This window comes from Mastigoproctus giganteus, chromosome 10, assembly GCF_048544385.1.
Source record: "Mastigoproctus giganteus isolate SK-2022 chromosome 10, ASM4854438v1, whole genome shotgun sequence".
Taxonomy (NCBI): domain Eukaryota; kingdom Metazoa; phylum Arthropoda; class Arachnida; order Uropygi; family Thelyphonidae; genus Mastigoproctus; species Mastigoproctus giganteus.
Window position 1 is genome coordinate 203,737,180 of NC_143584.1, and position 22,011 is coordinate 203,759,190.

At 34.2% G+C, this 22,011-nt stretch overlaps 1 protein-coding gene across 1 annotated transcript in view; it reads left to right on the top strand.

The window, feature by feature from the left end:
• The window catches only part of btv (dynein cytoplasmic heavy chain beethoven), a 696,240-nt gene extending 675,692 nt beyond the window's left edge, over nucleotides 1-20,548 (top strand). Inside the window, exons 68-72 of the mRNA XM_090384033.1 lie at nucleotides 1,216-1,437; nucleotides 6,082-6,300; nucleotides 7,604-7,803; nucleotides 13,888-14,086; nucleotides 20,381-20,548. Coding sequence (XP_090240159.1) covers nucleotides 1,216-1,437; nucleotides 6,082-6,300; nucleotides 7,604-7,803; nucleotides 13,888-14,086; nucleotides 20,381-20,539 — 999 coding nt within the window. The 3' untranslated portion in view covers nucleotides 20,540-20,548. The remainder of the gene's footprint in view (nucleotides 1-1,215; nucleotides 1,438-6,081; nucleotides 6,301-7,603; nucleotides 7,804-13,887; nucleotides 14,087-20,380) is intronic.
• Nucleotides 20,549-22,011: the final 1,463 nt, after the last annotated feature.

The following is a 22,011-nucleotide window of genomic DNA, read 5'->3' on the forward strand; positions in this document are numbered from 1 at the left end:
CATGTGCTCCAGGAACAACAGATCATTTTCAGATGCCATTATGAAATCACCTCAAATTGTCATCTGCTCATTGCATTGATTGTTGGTAAGCATCCAGGTCACCACATTGAGCAACTTGATGCATCATCATTTAGGTGCCTCCATAGCCAGATGGGCAGGAGCAGCAGTGCATAGCACACGCTTCTTGATTAGACCGGGGTTCGAGCCCGTGACCACCAAATACAGAGGATATGGAAAGGTCAGGGATTGACCACCGCATATCCCCAGAGCAATATGGCCTTAGTTGCTAACGATCCTAAAAACCAAATAATAACAACAGCAGCAGCATCATCATTTAAAGCTCCATGATAGCTTCTATGTGAAATTTTTAAAGCTTCTGCAGGATTATCAACAGTCACATAGCGGTTCTGATGTATGAGTTGTCTAGTTATTTCAGGGTTGTTTTTTTTTTTTTTTTGTTTTGTTTTTTTTTTTTTTTTTGGCATATGAGCAGTTAAAGGTCCTCCAGCACAGTCATCATCTCCTAAACTTTCTCTTCCCTCTTTGAATCTGTAGTGCTGTTAATGGAACATCTGCCCCGTAAACCTAACATATCACTTACAATGTTTAAGGAGCAGATTTCTCTGCACATCAGAAAAATTTGAAAGTTTGATGACATTGCACAGTGTTCCAAATTTGACATTTTTCACACAGAAGTCATAAAATAAACGCACTTCAAACACACATATCAATGAAATATGTATTGGGCTATTAACAAACTTCTCTATATGCATAGATGCAGGCTAAAACTTTCTATTTAATAAAAACAAATCACAGTGTTTTTTTGACTACAGCACTATGTGACTAGTCCAGAAGCTTCTTGACTGCACTACTTATTCTTGGTTGCTCTATATCAAGTATCTGTGGTTTTTCCATTCTGATTTCAGTTAAACTTTTAATATAATTACTAGAATCAGTTTAAAAACTGTTACTAGTGTAATTGTATTTTTTGTTTATTGTTTGGATAATCATTTCAAATTAATTATCCATACTGGTCAGTCTCCAGATAGTTTTATATAATCAACACACCACTGTGCTTGAATTGTTTTATGATGCTTTCCTGTTCTACTGCTTAACACTTCCTGAATAAAATACAAATATCTTCTTTTTTTTTTGTTCTTATAATCATAAAAATACATAAAATTTGAAGCTAGTTCTGATTTGCTATTCTTTCAGGATTATATTCGATTAATTCAAGAGTTACCAAATGAAAACCATCCTTCTTATTTTGATCTTCCTGCAAATATTGAACGCTCAACCCAGCGTATTGTGAGCAACCAAGTTATATCTCAGCTAAAGCTCTTGTTACATCCAGCAGAAGTGGCCCAAAAGTTTGATATTAATAAATGGAACAATGAGTTATCTCCTATTTTAGTACTGTGGAAAAAGCTGAATCAAGTAAGTTTGATAAAAATAAATAAATAAATAAAGAACATTTCTATTCTACCAAGATAGTTAAAACGTAAAGAATGGCAGAGAGAGAGAGATTATATGATTCTGTTTTTTCCCTTTAGAAGTTGCTGCAGGAAAATCTCTTCTTTATTCTTATATTTATTATTTCATATTTTTATACGAACATCCCCAGTTTATATACCGTATTTTCTGGCTTATTAGATGCACGGGCATACAAGATGCACCCTGGTTTTGGCCACATATTTTGGAAAAAATAATAACCCTTCTATTATCCTTCGATACTGTTTACAGTGAAACTAAGAAGCAATCTTTTACCAACTGATGTAAACAAATATGGCGACATGGCGTGATACGGGACGTAATCAGGGGGGGTTGGTATTAAAAATAAATTAAATGAAGTTACATTTATTTTTTTTTTACTTTATTGCTTGTCGAAGTTTCTCCTCTTGCTTTCGCCAGGCACATATACCATTTTCTCGGTAGGAGGTGGTCCAAAATGTCTTTCAACAGCACGGTTCCATATTGCTTTGCAAATTCTATTACTTGTAATTTAAAGGCAATTGTGTAGCAATGCCTTCTCAACAACTCCATCATAACAGGGTGTCCTGAAATTTATAAAAAATTATTGATAAATAAAATAATAATAATAAAATTAAATACGGTAATATATTTTTCTCAAAATAATGGTATACGCTTGGATAAATGTTCAACCAATAATGAAATGTTTGTTTCTGAAAAAAGCTGACAGAAGTAACGTAACAGAAATTCTTACTCACCCTAAGACAAATACGGGCGTCACTTTCTCTTTGTAAAAGACGGTTTGAATTGAAAATCCCGATCCAGTCTAATTAGCCCGCCATACCATAAAAGTGCGAGATCATATTATAGAGGAAGCAAACACGTGGGAAAATGAAAATTCATATCACGCAGATTTCAACAAATTTTCCACAAAAAAAAGATTACTGGTATGTATTGTTGCCATAGATTGTAACCACTGTTAATTGTTAAAAATATATTTCAACAGATAAATCTTAAGTAAAATTGGTGTGAATTTCAAAGGGAAGTTTTCAGAACTCAGTTTACCATCACTGCGTCATCGAAAATGCATTGCCGGTAGTCTTTAGGCCTAATCTGACATTGACCATATAAGACGCAAGGTGATTTTCCGAGTATTTCTTCGTGAAAAAAACCGCATCTTATAAGCCGGAAAATACGGTAATTGCAGTATTTTAATGAAAAGGAATGGAAATAAAATAAAACAGCAAATGCTGAGGTTGCAAGCATAAGCTATACAATTGCTAAAGTTTTTGAACAAAACAAGTTATGAGAGAACTTTTTTTTGTAATATCAAATTTCCATATTTTCTTAAATCTGTGTCATATACTGCCAATTGTTTTTATAAATTTTTCTAATTTTTGTTCTTTTGTCCTACATAATTATATAATATTTAGTTTTTGTTATTGAAACACAGTTTTACTTTTTTAAAATATAAGTGAATGTATACACTTGCCCATCACTTGAAATACAAACACCCCTGCTAAGGTTTTGTTTCAGCTGGTTATTATAAGCTGGTGTAATGATCAAGTGCTAATAATGACAATTAGAACATTTGCACCTAGCCCAGCCACAAATCACTGTCCTAAGGCATTAAGCAGAGTGTAGTTAAAAGTTTCTGCAAACATCATAGATTACAAAAATTGACCAATGACATTGTGGGCTCTCCTGCAGACCATCAAAACACAAGCAGGTAGTGGCAACACTAAGGTACATTATTTTTGAGGATAAAGGGCTAAGATCTTTGAGAACTGTAAGGACTAAAAGGCTAAGGTCTTTGAGAACATGCTGATATAAGAGCTAAGGATTAAAATAGCATGGATTGTACCCTTTGATTTTGACTTCTGATTTTTTACTTAGTGCCAAGAAAATTAAATATATTACCTGTCATTCTCCAAAATAAACCCTCAACGTTTGATGGTTTATTTAGTTGTTATAAGGAAAAAAAATTAAGTTAATTATTTTATATATTTCCTACATTCAAGATGCAGTACAATCAAGAACCTTTTGAGAACAAAAGATATTAAAATTTCCATTCAGTTCTCTGCCATAGCAGCAGCAGGCTTAAAGTCATTGCGACTCACTGCAAACTTTTATTATTGAACCTGCTTAGCCAAAGATAATAATAACAGGAAAATAATTATCATTGTTTTAAAAAATTTTAACCCATAAGTCTAAAATAATATGTGATTCTGTCTCACAAGTGCACAATTATTATTTTTTTTTTCCTCTCATTCTTATTTTTGGATCGCCCTGTAGGCTAACTGTAACTGAATATGGCTGTCTTTCAGCCTCATTACAAAGGAAAAGTTCTGCTCAAAAGAAAACATCTGCTTGGAAACAGACTTCTAGAAAACATTTTTTGTATTCAATCCTCACTCATTAAATTGGAATTTATGCATAAACTCTTCCCTCTTAAGAATATGAATCCAGAGGTGATAGGCAAAAGGGAAAGAGAAAAGGAGAACCTTTACTGTAATAATGCTGATTGTATTACTTCATGGCAATGAACATGTATATGGCCATATACATGTAGATACATGTATATGGCAGTCTAAATAAATACAGGAAGTTCACGGCACTCAATCTCACATGCATTAGCATTAGTATAGGCATATTATGCAAGAAAGCAAGCTTATGCAGCATCAGCCAGAAAAAAAATAAATCAATAAAAAACCCGCTCCCATTTCATCCCTCCGTTAATTCCAAATACCTGTCCAGCTCAGCCTTAAATTTATTTAGGCTATCAACTTCCACAACAAAAGATGGAAGTCTGTTCCACCAATCAACTACCCGCTGGCTAAAGGCAAACTTCCGCACATCTATCCTACAACTGTCTTTCCTCAATTTGAATTTATGCCCTCTCAGATGATTATTCTGAGCAAAAGGAAGAATCTCCATCAGCATTGAGCATGCTCAAACCATTCAACGCTTTATACACCTCAATCAGATCACCTCGCAGGTGCCTAGTCTCCAGACACTGTAATCTGCAAAACTTAAGCCATTCTTTGTAAGAGCAACCCTTTGTTCCATTCACTAATCTTGTTGCCCTTCTCTGTACTCATTCCAACAGCTCTACATCCTTCTTAAAATTAGGCCTCCAGACCTGTATACAATACTCAAAGTGTGGCCTGGCCATTGCTTTATACAAGGGGATAATCACCTCCTTATCCCTGCTAGAAAAATTCCTGTATATCATTGACAAGACACCGTGAGCTACTCTTGCAGACCGTCGGCACTGCTCAGAAAACTTCATATCTGCCTGCAAATTACCCCCAGGTCCTTTTCATTCTCTACCAATGTCAGTGTAGTACCACAGGGTTGATACATTACTCTGGGATTACTGCTTCCCATATATAGTTCTTTACATTTGTCAATGTTAAACTTCATTTTCCACCTCTCAGCCCATCTGCTCAACTTTTTTAGATCCTGTTGCAGCAGCGTACTGTCATTAGTATCCTTAACAACCCTGCCAACCTTCGTATCGTCCGAAAACTTGGACATTAAGTCTGATATACCATCATCAATATCATTTATAAATACAGAAAACAACAATGGACCAACACTGAACCCTGAGAGTCTCCACTAATAACATTAATCTACGAAGAGCAGTGTCCATTAGTTACCTCTCTCTCTCTCTCTCTCTCTCTCTCTCTCTCTCTCTCTCTCTCTCTCTCTCTCTCTCTCTCTCTCTCTCTTTTCTCCCACTCAACCATTCCTTTGACTGGATCAATACTCATAATGTCATCCTAGCCTCTGAATACTAATTGCCATCTCATATTTATTTTGCACTTGGCCACAAAATCCCACAGCCACCCTTGCATACAGCTACTTTGGTAATAGAGACAAAGAAATTATGTTAGTCTTCTCTGCACCTGTTGCAACAGGTGCAGAGAAAACTAACAAGATTAGTGAGGGATTTTCTTGGTACTCTTACCAAGAAAGATGAGTCCTGCAAATTGCAGCTCCTGAAACTAGGCCCCTGTGAAGGCAACTTGATTGATGTGTTTAATGCTTTAAATGGATTGAGTAAACTTAATGCTGATGACATTCATACTCTTTCTTAGATGATGTGCACAAGGGAACACAACATTAAATTGGAATGGGATGGTTGAAAATTTGCTTACACCTAGAAAGTCATTGATAATTGAAACAAATCTTGTGTTGTTGAAATCAGTAGTTTGAATAAATTAAGGAAGAATTAGATAAATTATTAGAAGGGATAGATAAATGGCGAGGTTTTTTGGCTAATGCTGTATAAGCTGGCTTCCTTGCATCAATTGCCACTACTAAATCATGAAAATAAAAACAGTTTATAAGGAATACATGGATTAAAGTTAATGTTAAACAAGAATTGTATTTTAAAGTTACATAATCTTTGCCTCCTTGCATAATTTTGCTAATACTAATGCAAATAAATTATACCACTGAAATAAAATTAAAAGTAACCTGTGATGAAATACACCTTTCAGCTCTATTTTTATTATTATTTTTTTTTTTTGTTTTTTTTTAAAAAAAAAGTTGTTTTAACATTAATTATTCCTTTCTGTGTGTTTTTTTTTTTTTTTCTTTTAGGGAATACAGTTAATTCAGTTAAGAATTAATCCACCAACCTGTGATCATCCTGAAAAAGAGTCTCCGGTAGTAGCTTTCATTCAGTTAGAATATTATAATGGCATTCGTTTAGTTCAAAGTATACATGCTTCCTTGGCTGCTCTTAGTAAAGTGATTCGTGGAACTATGCTGCTGAATAAGGACACTCATGATTTGGCCACTTCTTTATTATACCATGAGGTATATATTTCAAAGTAGTTGCTAATGTTTCTAACAAAAATCAGATTTTTGCAGTTTCACATTTATGATTTTCTCTTTAATGTAAAAATTAAGTTAATATCCTAATTAAGAAAGTAAATAAAAAAAAGTAAAGGCAATTTGTGTATAAAACTAATGCCCCATATCAGAACATGCTCTGAAAGTCATCATACCTACTATGTTGTTGGACAAGTTTACATGTGTCTTGCCAGTTGTCAGCACTTAAGTCTGTTTTATATATTTGAAGTGTAATCATGTCAGACACAACTTCCAATTGCACTGTTATAGAGCAATGTGTCTTGATCAGATTTTTGTGGTTGGAAGGGATTAAACCCCCTTCCCTCTGATGCACAGAAGAATATTAGCATAATATGGAGAAAAGTGTATTAAAAAATGTCAGAGAGAGGTGGAAATGGGTGCAAATTTATGGTATGAGCAATGTAAAAAAAATCTGGTGTACAAATGGGTTGAATGCTTAAATTGCGATACATGTTTTTTTAAGTACCAATTATTGTTTAAAAAAGAAGAATTTTTCATTTTACTCTTACTAGCTTACTCTTAATTTATGTTTTTCTTTGTGTGTGCATGCACGCATAACTTATAAAGGTGATAGAATAAACAGCAAATGAAATTTCAGAAATTTAGAAAAATATAAAGAAATTAAATACTTAACTTTGAAAGGTGACAAATCTGATATACAATATGGAAGATGATAAGTCTTCCTATGCAAAGGGATCAAGAGGTCTGATGTGCTGCATGCATGTAATGCAACAGAGGATAGCGCTTCTTTCCAACAGGAGGCTAGACATAATCCAGTGAATGGCATTCTTTAAGCCAATATGGCCTGCTATGCCACTGCATTGACTTCACATTGTGTACTTGAAATAAACCAAAGTGAAAAATATAGAGAAATGATATACTTAAACCTAGACTGCACTAACCTGCAAGACTAAATGCAACTAGAATTAAACCTGTTACAATTCGCTCTGAGAAAGCCGTAATTTTATTTTACCAATATGAATCCGGAGCGCATAGGCCTTTTTAACCATATATAAAAGTGTTGGGTGAAAAGTAAGGAATAAGTTAAATTATTGTAGCAAGTCTTTGCTATGATAATTTCACTTTCACTCCTCTTAATCATTTTTGATATATATATTAAGATAGCATCAGCTGGGAATATGGAGTTAATGCAGTGAATTATTATAGCTTTGTATTTAGCTTTAAATTATACTTCAAAAATAGACAATCATTTAATCCATACATGATTTATTTCCATATCCTTTAGACCCCTGTTGTTTGGCAGAAAATGTGGAATGGACCTGAAGATCCCCTGCAATTTCTTCGAAGTGTTATGGCCAAAGCCCAAGCTATTCAAAAATGGCTTCAACATGCTGAAGCAAGTCATTTGCTAAGTAATCCTTTGGATTTATCTGAATTATTCCATCCAGACACATTCCTGAATGCACTGAGACAACAGACAGCCAGGTTTGTTTTCCTTTTTCATAAACCATTTCTGTTAGGAATTTAACCTTCATAAAAATGGTTTCTAAAATAATCCTTATCAAAGAAACCCAGTCTTATTAAGAATATAATTCTGATATCACATGTAATGGTGCGATATAGTGCAATACATATTTCATATAAAACAAACTTTATGCCAATAGCAAAATAGTAAAGAATTAATTTGGAACTTGTGGGAAGTAGAGCATTAAAATATTTACAGCATTCTCTTTACTCATTCATAAATGATGCAGTAACCTTTTCAGTAAAAAAGATTCTAGGCATGATCTAAATATTCATTCTACATTTCATTTGAATCATTTTACAGAAATTATGCTTCCATCTAATGCAGTGGTTCACAACCGGTGGTTCTCGAACCCCCTGGGGTTCGCACTAAAAATTCTATATTGGTGTCTGCTTAGATTTACATAGGTATATTATTGTAAACTACAAAATATTACTAATAATAAACAATAAAGTAAAATCAAATTAAATAAAAAGTAAAAATTGCCAAAGAAAGAAACTGCATCTCTCCCAATTCCTTATAATTAGTTTACTATTTTACAGTATATCTTAAATGAATATATTTTGAATATTAATTTTTTTTTTTGATTCTCAAGGACCATTCTCATTGTTATGTACAGGTACTTTTTTTTTTTTAGAACCTATAGTACTTAGTACTGTGCATGGGTTGAAGGTTGAAAAATTGAAAGAAGATACTTGTTGACATTAGACTTGAACTTCTGTTGATTGTAATTTTCAGGAAATATATAAGAAGGTAGGGTATTCCAGCAAACGGAAATTGAATGAATAAATGAGGAAGAAGAAAAGTTGGTTCTGTGAGTTTGAACTTGGATAGTAAAAGGATGTTGACTGGTTGCGGCATGTGTTCGGATTGCTTTGAAAGAGAGAGCGGGAATTATAGTAACCAATTCAGAAGAACAGTGCCAGTGGAAGTATCTATACAAAGGTGTATGAGACAAAGAGTGGGGAGACTCTGTTAGAGATGAGACTGTTGTGCGGTAGCACACCTGGTGGAAAAAGCCCCGATTCAAATCCGTCGATGATATGAGGAATTTTAATGGGCTTTTTTCACTCCCTTGCTGAGTTAGTCGGTTTCAGACACAATAAATATATGGGTAGATGTAATCATTTACAGGTGACCCTAATATCATGATTTTTTTTTTGTTTGTTAGAGATGAGACATTAATTAACCTAATTGCTCTCTTTTGAATGGAATCTAGAAGCCTGAGAGAGGTTTTGGGGCACCGCCCCAGATGTGGGAACAATTTTACGTGGTAGGCCGGATTTGCAATTTCTACAGAGACAACAACCGTTTGGAAGAAAAGTAACGCCAAGAGAAAAAGAGAAAACCAAGTTTTTTAGATGCAAAGGAAGCAATATTTGTAATGTGCATTAAGCCAGGAGAGATTAGAAGTCAGAGTAATCCCCAAGATCTTGCTTAGAAATCAGAGCCTCATCGAAGATAAACATAGGAGCAGAAGAATCCTTTTTTGCGAGATAGAAGACTGAATTGAGTTTTAGAAGGATTGAAATTAAGTTATCTTTACCCCACTGGAGATAAGCATTTAAGGAAATGGTAGTGGATATTCGAGAAGTTAAAGCTGTTTGAGCAGGGCAAGTTTTCTCAAACAGGAATGCAATGTGCTATCGTCAGCAAAACTATGGATAGGATTTCCAGTCAATGGAAGAAGGTTATTAATATACAAGAGGAAAAAAGTGGGAGAAAGAACTGAATCTTGGGGAACACCAACATTGGTGGAGAAGTTAGAAGACAGTAAGCCGTCTACCATTAACCAGTGAGTGGTCAGAGATAAAACTGGATACTCAATTACAAAAAACAGCTGGCAAATCATAGGATGGAAGCTTATTTAGAAGACCTTTATACCAAACACGAACGAAAGTCTTGGAGATGTCAAGAGCAACTGCTTGTGTTTCACCCAACTTTTCCATTGAATTTGTCCATAAATAGGTAACATAAGCCAGAATATCACCAGTGGATTGACACTGATGGAATCCATACTGGCGATCGTTGATCAGATGGAATGTTTCTAGATAGTTTAAGAGTTGGCGGTTAATTGATTTCTCCATTACTTTAGAAAAAGTAGAAGTAATTGCAATGGGATGATAATTGGATGGGAGGGATTTGTCACCCTTTTTAGGAACTGGCTGGATATGAGCAAATTTCCAAGCAGAAGGAAAAACACTTTTGGAATAAGAAAGTGAAACAAGACAGCAAAGATCAGAAGTAAGTTCAGGAGCTTAAGTTTTGAGAACAAGTGGAAAAATACCATCAGGACCTGGAGCTTCCTTAGCATCAGATTCAACAAAATCCTTCTGGCATCCTTTTAAACAAAACCACAAGAGGCATTAAATGGAGTGTACTGGAATGGTTTGAGGTGATTTACCAAGGTCATCAGTACATGAGTTGGAAGTAAAATAGGATGCCAACAGTTCAGCTTTATCTTTGGCTTATGTAGCAACTGAACCATCTGGTTTTGACAGAAGTAGGAACAGGATGGGCAAAAATTGCAGCCAATAGTTTTGTAAAGAGACCAGAATGGTCTGTAGCCAACCATTCTGGTCATTTGAGGGAGGAGGTGTTATGCTGTTAATTAAGAAAAACATAAAATCAAAAGAAGTGTATCCAGTTGATATAGATGAACAGTGCACTGTTGAGTCAGTTTGGTGTTACATAAGCACTGTGAAAACAAAAATAAGAGTAGGAGTGTGTTATAGGCCTAATGAATCAAATGAGTACAATGAACAATTGTACAGAGAAATAGAGTGGGCTAGTAAATCAGAATGTCTTATAATGGGGGATTTTAACTTCCCAAATATTGACTGGAATTTGTGGGTTGGTCACTCACACACTAGTAAGACTTTTGTGGATTTATTGGATGATTGTTTTTTGCTGCAGCATGTTCAAGAGGCAACCAGAGAGGGTTAATACTCTTGATCTGGTTATCAGCAGTGGTCATTCGTGTATTAAGAATTTGCAGATAAAGGAACCACTAGGTGGCAGTGATCACAGTGTACTGATGTGGAATTTACTTAAAGATATAATTACCACCAGGGGTAAAGGAAAGGGTTTTTGCTTCCGTAAAGGTGAGTACAGTGGTCTCAGATAGTTTTTAAATTCTGTACAGTGGAAAAAACTGACAATGTTACCAACAGTAAATTCTAAGTGGAAAGCATTCAAGGAATTAATCGTGGATGCTACTAAAAGTTTCATACCTATTAAGAAATATTGTTCAAGGTTTAGGCCTAAATGGTTGTCAAATGAACTAATGAGACTCGTGGCAGAGAAGAAAAATGCATGGGATGCATATAAATTATCAAGCGACTCAGATGCCTATGGCAGATATAAGCTAGTCTGTAATCAGGTCACAAAGGAGGTTAGGCAGTCGAAGGCAGATTACGAGAAATCTTTGGCAAAAGATGCTAAGAAAAACAGCAAGGATTTCTTTACTTATATAAATGTAAAAGGAAGGGGATGAATCTGATTGGTCCACTTGATATCGATGGTTCAACTGTTGATGATCCTGCTCATATAGCAAACAAACTGAATGAGTATTTTGCATCTACATTCACACAAGAGGAATTATTAAGGTTTGAAAATGGCAGAAGGTTATCAAATTGTAGCAGGGTGCTTAATGATTTTGTAATAACTGAGAGTAAAGTGGAGGAGAAATTGTTGATGTTAAACATAAGAAAGGCACCTGGGGTGAATGGAATCTATCCAGTTATATTAAAGGAGGTGACAAAGCAACTAAGCAAAGCCTTAGCCATAATTATGAGAGCATCCTTGGACTCAGGGGAGGTTCCCACAGACTGGAGATGTGCAAATGTATCCCCAATTCATAAAGGGGGATCGAAGGGTGACACGAGTAATTACAGACTAGTTAGTTTAACTTCTGTTCCAGGTAAAATAATGGAGTCACTGGTTAAAATGTATTGCAGGATCATCTAGACAAGAAAATAATTCAGACACAGCATGGGTTTGTTAAGTAAAAGTCTTGTCTGACAAATTTGATTGGTTATTATGATGTGGTTACAAAGGAACTAGATGCAAAAAATAATTTTAATATCATATATTTGGATTTTAGGAAAGCTTTTGACACTGTTGCGCATGGAAGACTATTGTACAAATTGGAGCAGAATGGTATTAAGGGTAAGTTGCTACAATGGATAAAAGGATGGTTAAGTGGGAGAAGACAGAGGGTGGTAATCAATGGGTGCTGCTCTTCGTGTACTAATGTTATTAGTGGAGTCCTACAGGGTTCAGTGTTGGGTCCACTGTTGTTTTGTATATTTATTAGTGATATTGATGAATGTATATCAGGCTTAGTGTCAAAGTTTGCAGATGATACAAAGGTTGGCAGGTTTGTTAATGACAGTAATGGCAGTGTGCTACTGCAACAGGATCTAGATAATTTGGCCAGATGGGCTGAGAAGTTGCAAATGAAGTTTAACCTTGACAAATGCAAAGTACTGCATATATGGGTAGAAGTAACCCGAGAGAAAAGTACCAACTGTGTGGTACTACACTTAAGGTGGTAGAAAATGAAAAAGACCTGGGAGTAATTGTGCAGTCAGATATGTAGTTTTCTGAGCAATGCAGACAGGCTGCCAGGGCAGGTCATGGGGTTTTGTCAATGATATATAGGAATTTTGCTAGCAGGGAAAAGGAGGTGATTGTCCCTCTGTATAAGGCAATGGTCAGGCCATGCCTTGAGTACTGTGTACAGGTCTGGAGGCCTCATTTTAGGAAGGATGTAGATTTGCTTGAGTGTGTACAGAGAATGGCAACAGGATTGGTGAGGGGAATGAAGGGATCCTCTTACCAAGAGAGGCTTAAGTTCTGCAAATTGCAGTGGCTGGAGACTAGGCACCTGCGTGGTGATCTGATTGAGGTGTATAAGGCCTTGAATGGATTGAGCACGCTGAATTCTGATGGGATCCTTCCACTTGTTCTGATTACGAACCTAAGAGGGCAGCATAAATTCAAATTAAGAAAAGACAGATGTAGAATAGATGTGCGGAAATTTGCATTTAGCCAGCGGGTGGTTAATTGCTGGAACAAACTTCCATCTGTCGTTGTGGAAGTTGATAGGTTAAATAAATTTAAGGAGGCACTGGACAGGCATTTGGAGGGAATGGTGTGTTTTTTTTTTTTGGCTGATGCTGCATAAGCTCATACACTTGCTTTCTTGCATCACTACTACTACTACTACCACTACCACTACCATTGGACTAGAAGTAAGTTTTATACTCTTATCCTGTTCGGAATCCAGTTTGGACTGATTAATAAATGCTTTATAAAGTATAAATGACACTTAATAATAAAAATTATTATTATGCTATGTCGCTTATAAAAATGTAGTACTGGAAATATTTTGTAATAAAAATTCAGAAAGATTATACGATTTCAGAGAATATAGACTTAGTGGTTCGCTTTAAAAACATTATGTTGAAAGGGGTTTGTGATTCAAAAAGGGTTGGGAACCACTGATCTAATGGATATTTGATAGCCAACACAGATTCTTTTACAGTAATGTATCAAGAGCATCAAAAACTAAATATTTCATTCATCTGCTTTAAGAAGAGAACTTTCTTTTTTTTCTTTTTTTTTTTTCCTAATGAAATTGGTATAATATTATTTCCATCATTCGTGGGGTTCTTAGGTATTATCCTCTACATCGGTTAATTTCTGATAATTCCTAATTCAATAAATCAGCTTAGAGAAATTTTGTATTTTCTTGTATATATAAAAACTGTTCCAAAAATTTTCAAAATGAATATAATATATGTTCCTGAACTTTATATTTTCCAGATGTTGCACCAATTTTCAATGTAACAGAAATTTTTGACCTGAGACTGGAAAATAAATAATAATAACTGTGATTTGTGTGTTTTCTCTTGCAGTTTTCATATATGGTAATTAATTATATAATTAATGAATTATATGTACAGCTGCTTTTAGTTCATATATATTTATTTATTTATATATATATGTGTGTGTATGACTTTTTTTTCATTGCTTAGAGAGCTTCATCAACCTGTAGATAACCTTAAATTTGTATGTTCTTGGATGGGGTCTATATCTGGAACAAAATGTCTGATTAAACTAACTGGGCTTCAGTTAGAGGGATGTCTTTTTGATGGAAATCATTTAGCTGACTGCCAACATAATTCTCCTGCTGTCTCTCCTGCACCTCCATGCAATGTTGCATGGATACCAAAGGTCAGAGCATCAGCCTTTTCTTGATCTAAATATTAAATATAAATATGAATTGCAAAATTAACATTTAAAAATTTAGATTTAACAATTAGCTGTATGTTATATGTGTTAATAATTTTTTTTATTTATTAACACTGCTTTCAGAGATTTTTGATGTACTAAAATGATTTCTTTTTAGATGTTGAGATATATAGTATTTGTTTTATATATGACTTCTCTTGTAGCATTCAAAAGGTTCTTTCTAAATGTCAGTACATTGATGAGCATCTAAAATGCAACTTCATAAAAGAAACTAATTTTGATAATCTTTTCCCACTCCTTTTAACAATTTGCATTCTCTCTTCATAACTGGTATTATAAAATCTTATATTGTGATATGGCCTTTAGATGTTTAAGTTTTATAATATTATGATATTTTCTTTTTTATATTTTATAACTTGAGGATTGAGAGCTACATGAGATGATTTTAAGATGTTTTTATTAGCTGATTAAAATGTGTAAACTGAAATAGTATTCACAAATGATTGCCACACATTATCTGCAATATCGCCTCCAGTGTGAGTACTATGTTTGTATTATAACATTTTGATTTCATAATCTTAAATAAATGTCTTTATATTCAGATCCTCACAGCAGTATTGATTATGTCAAGCTATAGATTCACTATATGACTGAGAAGACAACAGATACCTGGAAAACACTAAGAATTTTAGAATGGCTGATGTTTCACCCTTTGTAGAATAAGGTGTGTCCTGTTTGAAGAGGGTGATGAATTTTTATCTAAAGTGGCCCTTGTCAGTTTAACATTTTCACTGCTTTTACATATATATGCATAAAACAGTACTAGGAGTGATGTGCCAAAATGCATATCTGCATTCAAAATGTGCCATAAATGTTGTTATTGTTATTTGGTTTTTTTAGGAGCATTAGCAACTAAGGCCATATTGCTCCGGGGATATGCGGTGGTCATTTCCTGACCTTTCCGCATCGTCCGTATTTGGTGGTCACTGGCTCGAACCCCGGTCTAATCAAGAAGCACGTGCTATGCACTGCTGCTCCTGCCCACCTGGCTATGGAGGCTCCTTGCCATAAATGTAAAGGCATATGAAATTAGCAGCTGTTCAATACTGGCACTGATTGAGTGCTTTACAATAATGCTTGGCTTTTGTTTAGACTTGGCACACAGTTTTATTTGTTCTTTGCTTGTGTTGATGTTGGTTTATGTACATGAATAAACTTTTTATAAAATTGTAATATTTGTACTGATTTACAGCTACGCACAAAAAGTAAGTTTCTGCTTCAGGCAGTGAATTCCGAACTTGTAATTTTCAGCCATTACATATGAATTTTCAGAATGCTGGGGATGTCAGAATGTTGATTTCTTTCAATATTCTAAAAATTATGGCACATTGAATGGGTTCTTTTCAAATTTAGGTGGCAGCAAACGTATTAATAAAATTATAGATATGTGTGTTACAGTCACTTACAGAGGGGTCCATTTATAAGAAATTTTCAGTATGCTCCCCCCACCAATATTTTCAATTTTCTCACTGAGAAACACACACTATTAAATATGTAACCTTTAGAATTTAAGTGTTCTCCGTAGCCGAGTGGGCAGGAGTGGGAGTGCAGTAGCACGCACTCTTTGAGTAGACCGGGGTTCAAGCCCCTGACTGCTGAATACGGTCGATCTGCCAACTCGCACTGGACCAGCGTGGCAGATTACAGTCCATTTCCCTCAGCATGAATTGTTGAGGAGGCTTCCATCCTGCAGTGGGTTGATAATGGCTGCGCTTTACTTTTTTTTTTTTTTTTACTTTAGAATTTGCAGCACCAAATAAAGATAATGTAATTTTTAATTTAAAAGTAGCTTCATACTTCAGACGCGGGCTTTTAGAAAATAATTCCCACAAAAAGGTACTTCCATAAACACTGCCTTCTATAGCACATTGACAGAGTTTAGGAAGATTTCATGGCACTATGGATTACATGTAGATGTCAAGTCATTTTGTAAAAGCTGTTGCTTTAGACAAAGCTCCCACATATTGTGAAGTGTTTTATCTGCTTCACAGTACAGTGGATAAAACAATTGTTATATAAAACACTTGGCTAGTATAAGTCATACTGCATATAAAAATAAATTATTTTACAAATTAAATCAATTAGGAACATTTTTACAGAATTTATTATTCAAATTGATTTACAGCAATTCGAGAAGACTTACATTTAAGACCACCATTTTGTATATTTAAGCCTAGGTTAACCAAACCTCTCATACAATCTAAATGAAAGGACAGTGACCTGTGTGGTTTCCTCAAATAGCAGGCATGAAGTTATTGTAGAGGAGCTACAGCCATTGGTCACTAGTGACTTTTCCATTAAAAAATTGATCCAATAATTCCATGTGCACATTATACTTAATTCAGTCAGTGTCATGCCTCATGGCTGAGTGAAGTGGTGATCCGTCCTGCTGAAAGTAAACTGACTTATTACTACCAGTGATATTTCATCTATGTAACGAAATATAATGCAGCAGTTGGAGCTTTGTTCAGTATTCACTGTTCCTTATAGGAATAACAGCCTCAAAACAATGTTTCCATGAATGCCACACCAAGCCATTATTTTCGGGAAGTTTACTGATACGCATCAGCAGCAGTACAAAGAATTATCCTATGCCTATTACAGGTAGTGCCTGACTTTACAAGTTAATTCATTCCCAGCATGCACTCGTAAAGCAGGAATTTATTTCCCATAGATGTAATGTTAGCAAGTTATTTATTTCCCATAGATGTAATGTTAGCGAGTTATTTATTTCCCATAGATGTAATGTTAGCGAGTTATGTTCTCAACAATAAAATTTGAACATAGTAATGTTAAATAAAGGTCAACATAACAATAGTTTATGCTTAAACAATGATTTATTTATCCAAAGAAATGAAAACATAACCTTTAAAATCAAGTAAATTATAATAATAAAGAAAATATTTATGTCATACAAATGTCAAGGAATGTTTATTCTTCATCATCATCAACTAAATGCACACTCATTGATGGTTCTTCACTCATTGTTGGCTCAGCACTTGTTGGTTTGTTAGAAGCACAAGGAGGAGTCTTCTTCCTTGGAAATGCTTCAAGAGTCGTTTGTTTCCAAGACAGTCTTCTGTTTTCTTTATAAATTTCATGATAGCATGCACAAGTATTGTTTTAAGTCTATTGCAACTTTTCTGGTGCGCACAAAATTTGGATCTTGTGACTCGAAAATCTCAATTGCTTTTTCTATGTGTTGAAAAGCTTTGTCAAGCCCCTTGAGAGTAAAGGAACAAACAGGAGTTTCAGCTGTTAAATCTTATGCTTCCTTAGCTTCTTCACAATTTGCCATTTCAAGGTCTTCATTTGTGAGCTCTCCATTGTGTGTTTCAAACTGATCAGTGACATCAGTTGTAGAAACCTCAAGATGCAATTGGTTATCAATATTAATGACCGTTTCTGTTTCATTTTGTATGATCTTTGCTGGTTCTTGAAATCCTTCAAAATTATCAATAAACTGATGACAGAGTTGATTCCAAACACCCTTCATGTTCTTCTCTGCAATTTTGTCCCAGGCTCATTTTATTACTTTGATTGCATCTAAAATATGGAATTCTTTCCAAAATTCTTTAAGAGTTAGACCTCCCTTGTTATCTCTGCCTGAACAAATAAACACACGCACAGTAGTAATGTATTGCCATGCCTCTATTTATTTATCACAATTAATGTTTCTGTAGATACTTGATATTTGAAAAAAAGAACTCGTAAAGCGGCAACTGCCTATACACAGTATTTTGGGGGCTTACATATCCATTTAGATGGAAATATGATATCATCAGCTAAGTTCGTTTTTGACAGTTTCAAAAAATTAAAGCCATTGATCTGTATTATCCCCATATAATTCTTATATAAATATACCTTGCATGATATATTGCACTATTTTGCTCTTCTGACCTTGGTCATATTGAGAATAAATTTAAATTTATTTATTTATTTTTATGTCTTCAAAAGTCCAATACTACATGCAGTCTCTATTGCTGATCATTATGGACTTCTTGAAACCTAGCACATCAATGCTATTTTCAGTATCACTGTTCAAGTCATGGTATAACAGGATAATATCAATGAAATTTTTAGTTGCCTGTCTCTGGCTAAAGCTAGAAGGATGCAGAACAGTTCCTATCTTTATTGAATCCTCCCCATATTCTGGCCTCTGCTATCTTGAAAATAAACAGAAATTTATTTATTTATTATAATTCAGTAGATGTTATTATATCTGTAATAAAAAAAGAGCTAAAGTTATATTTTCTTTTGAGACTGGCCTTACGGGACACTCTGTGTACAAGGTGTGAACAAAAAGTGCAGACACGTTAAATTTTGTTTCGGAAGAAGTGCAACAGAAACCCATGAAATGTTAAAAACAGCTTTTAGAGACAATGCCATGTGTTGTTCAAAGACTTTTCAGTAGTTTGCTAAGTTTAAAGAGGGCCACTTGTCTGATAAAGATGATCCTTGCCCTGGCCACCCTTCAACTTTAAAAATCAGTTATTCAATTGCTCGTGTTTGTGATCTGATCAGGATCACAAACACGTGGTCGATGCTTAACTATCCATGAAAGTACTAGTGAAACATTTCTTGTGGGACATGTCAATCAACATTTAATACAAAATTTGGGAATGCAGTGTATATCACAATCACAGATCCCGACATGTGGGTTCTTCCCACATGTCAGGATCTTTGTCAGCTTGCTGCTGTTAATCCACAATTTCTTCCATCATTGCCGGTAACAAATTGTGGATGCATTACTATGATCTGGAAACAATGGCCCAATTCTCTCAATGGAAGTTCCATTTCCTCCAGGACCCAAAAAAGCAAGATAATCTGGCATGCACAAAATGTTCTGTATTATACAATAATGGTTAACTATTACAACTGAAGAAGGACAATATCATCTGAAAGCTTTTGTGTGTATATTAAGGGGGCATAAATTAAAATTGAGAAAAGACAATTGTAGAATATATGTGCAGAAATTTGCCTTTAGCCAGTGGGTGGTTAATTGCTGGAACAAACTTCCATCTGTTGTTGTGGAAGTTGATAGCTTAAATAAATTCAATGAGGAACTGGACAAACTTCTAGAGGGAATGGTTGTGTGAATTTTTTTTTTTTTTTGGCTGATGCTACATAAGCTCATATGCTTGCTTTCTTGTATCACATGCCTCTATTACTATTACTTTTATTTTGTTCTAATTAGACATTAAGTGATTTTAACCCAACCATTTATATTTTATTTCCTGGTTTCCCAGTGACTCAGTATTATTGTTCTAAGATAATCTCAATAACACATAAAGATTGATTGATTGACGTGTAAAGATCGTGCTTATCATGACCAAACAGTTCTCTATGGTGATTGTGCAATGTTGTTTGGAGAAAATGGCCAGAAAAGTGGGCTTAATGGAATTAATGGAAAATTGGCACTTGCATCATAACAACACCACTGCATGCTCTGTGCTTTCCATTCAAGAATTTCTGGAAGTGCCCATCACTGTTCTCCTCCGTATTCCATACTCAATGAATTTAGCTCCCTGTGATTTTTTTTTTTTTTTTTTTTTGTTTCCTAAGCTTAAAGCAGCCTAGGTCACAGATTTGTAACAACTGAAGAAATTATTCAGAACATAATGCAGGAACAATTAGAAATTTTAGAAAAAAGCCTATCAGGAATGCTTCTAGAAGTTACAAAAGTGTTGAAATTGGTATGTACAGAATACTAATTTGAAGGAGATCCATCCAAATAGTTGGTAAGCTTCATCATTTCCCAAAAAATTAGTTGTTCCCAACCCTTTTGATTACATTGCATATATAATGTATATATGTCATTTTGTTCAGATGGCATATTCTGAAAAAAACTTTTAACATGCCAGGCCAGAACAGTAAATTTATTGACAAATATTTACAATATTTGTCATGATTCAGCTACTGATATTTCAGAATGCTCATTGCTTGGCTCTGTTTTAAACAACATACAACAGGGTAATATTATAATTTTACAGCACTCTTCTTTTTGTTTTTTTTGGATTGCCTGTTGACAATAAACATATGTTAGGCCATCTGTCTAAATGATAAAAGAAAAATATTGAAATTCTTTTATTAGTTTTTATACTTATATTAAAACTTCAGTATATTTTAGCATTATAGCATTAAGCAAGGAAACCACTTAAGCATAAATGTCCTTGATGCTTTTAATTTTTTTTTCTTACTGATATATAATTTCAGGATGCACAATCTCCATACCGTGAAGATGATGTTATCTCTCTACCGCTTTATTTTACCTCAGAACGTGAAAAAATTGTGACTTGTTTGGATGTTCCATGTGGGGAAAATAAGGATCACTGGATACAGTGTGGAGTGTCCCTCTTTCTTCGAAATATTTAAGATAACTATACAGTGTGAGAAAAGAAAAGACCTGTATTTGTTTTTGGATACAAATAGCATGGTCAAAAATATTTAAACTGTCTGTGAATATTTTGTGAATATGCAAAAATTGCACAACTGGTTTGTGAAATGAGATAAATATTAATATAAAACTGTTCAAAAGATAAGAATATTTTTTTAACATCATAATAAATATTATTATGATTTTAAATTACTATTTATTAAATAAAAAAATTGTTATATTGGAAGCAGAACAATAAGTATTAGCATAATACTCGCGTTGATTAAAGATATATCTCTATAAAAAGAACACTTTTCTCTCTCTACTTTAGAATGAAAGCATTTATCGATGTAACCTACAATTAGTTATAGACTTTATTTACATAGATAGTATTAAACATTATTAAACACGACAAAATGATGCACAGAACAGATGCGTGAACATACAATGAAAATAACTTACATCATGTGAATATAAAAACTAAAATGTAAATAATAAAAGAAGTTAAAGGTTAAAGCAAATATTTAAAAAAGTGAGAGTATGTATCATTCATAAATCTTCAATACAAAGAAAAAGGTAATGCAAATAAATTAAAACAATAGAATAATTTAAGGCCATGGTTTTTGTTTCTTATATGTTGCATGCAAATTGACTTTGCTGTCATGGTTTTGTGATGGCAAATTCCTCAATGCCGGTCGATGTGGCTCACAAAGATCCTATCAAAAGACTTCTGTTTATCACTGATTTCTAACAGAATGAAGTATAGTTACATGGTTTGATGTGTCTGCATGTGATGATAATTCTGTTTGGGAATAATTCCTTTTGTTTGTTAAAGGTCACTCATCTAATGTAGATTTGGCATCATTGTATACCAAGTTGGGATCTCCTTAATGCTCTCTACAAAATCTCTACAAATTACTCAGAATTACTTTCTGCCAATATCCATGGAAAAAATGTATTACTGGCATACAAAAAGCCTGTTCTTTTAAAACTGTTCATTGGATATAATGATGATATTCACATTTTTGGTAAACTTCTAGTTATTTATACACTTACCTCAACAAAATGTAAATTCCAGACTAAAATAATCTAAGAAACTAGGAAAGATACAGTACATTAACTTAATTTTAATGACTTTCCACACTGGAAAATCTCCTATTCTGACCCACAAGTTTTAATATAAGCATCTCTTCTCATTGTGCAAGCTACTGCATCATTCTTATAGGAATTATCCTCTACTCAAGCACATAAAATATTTCCAGGACCTATTTTTTCACACCGCAGACTGAAACCGAAAACCTCTATGTTTAGCTGTCTGCAAATTATATACTATTTTGCCATCTCCATCTCATAATCATTTCTTAGACAGATGCTTCAGCTTCAGTAGATGAGTATCCTTATTCCTTTTATCTTTGTATTTGCTATTATTATTTATATTATAATGCATATCTGACTTTAGCATTTAAAAAAA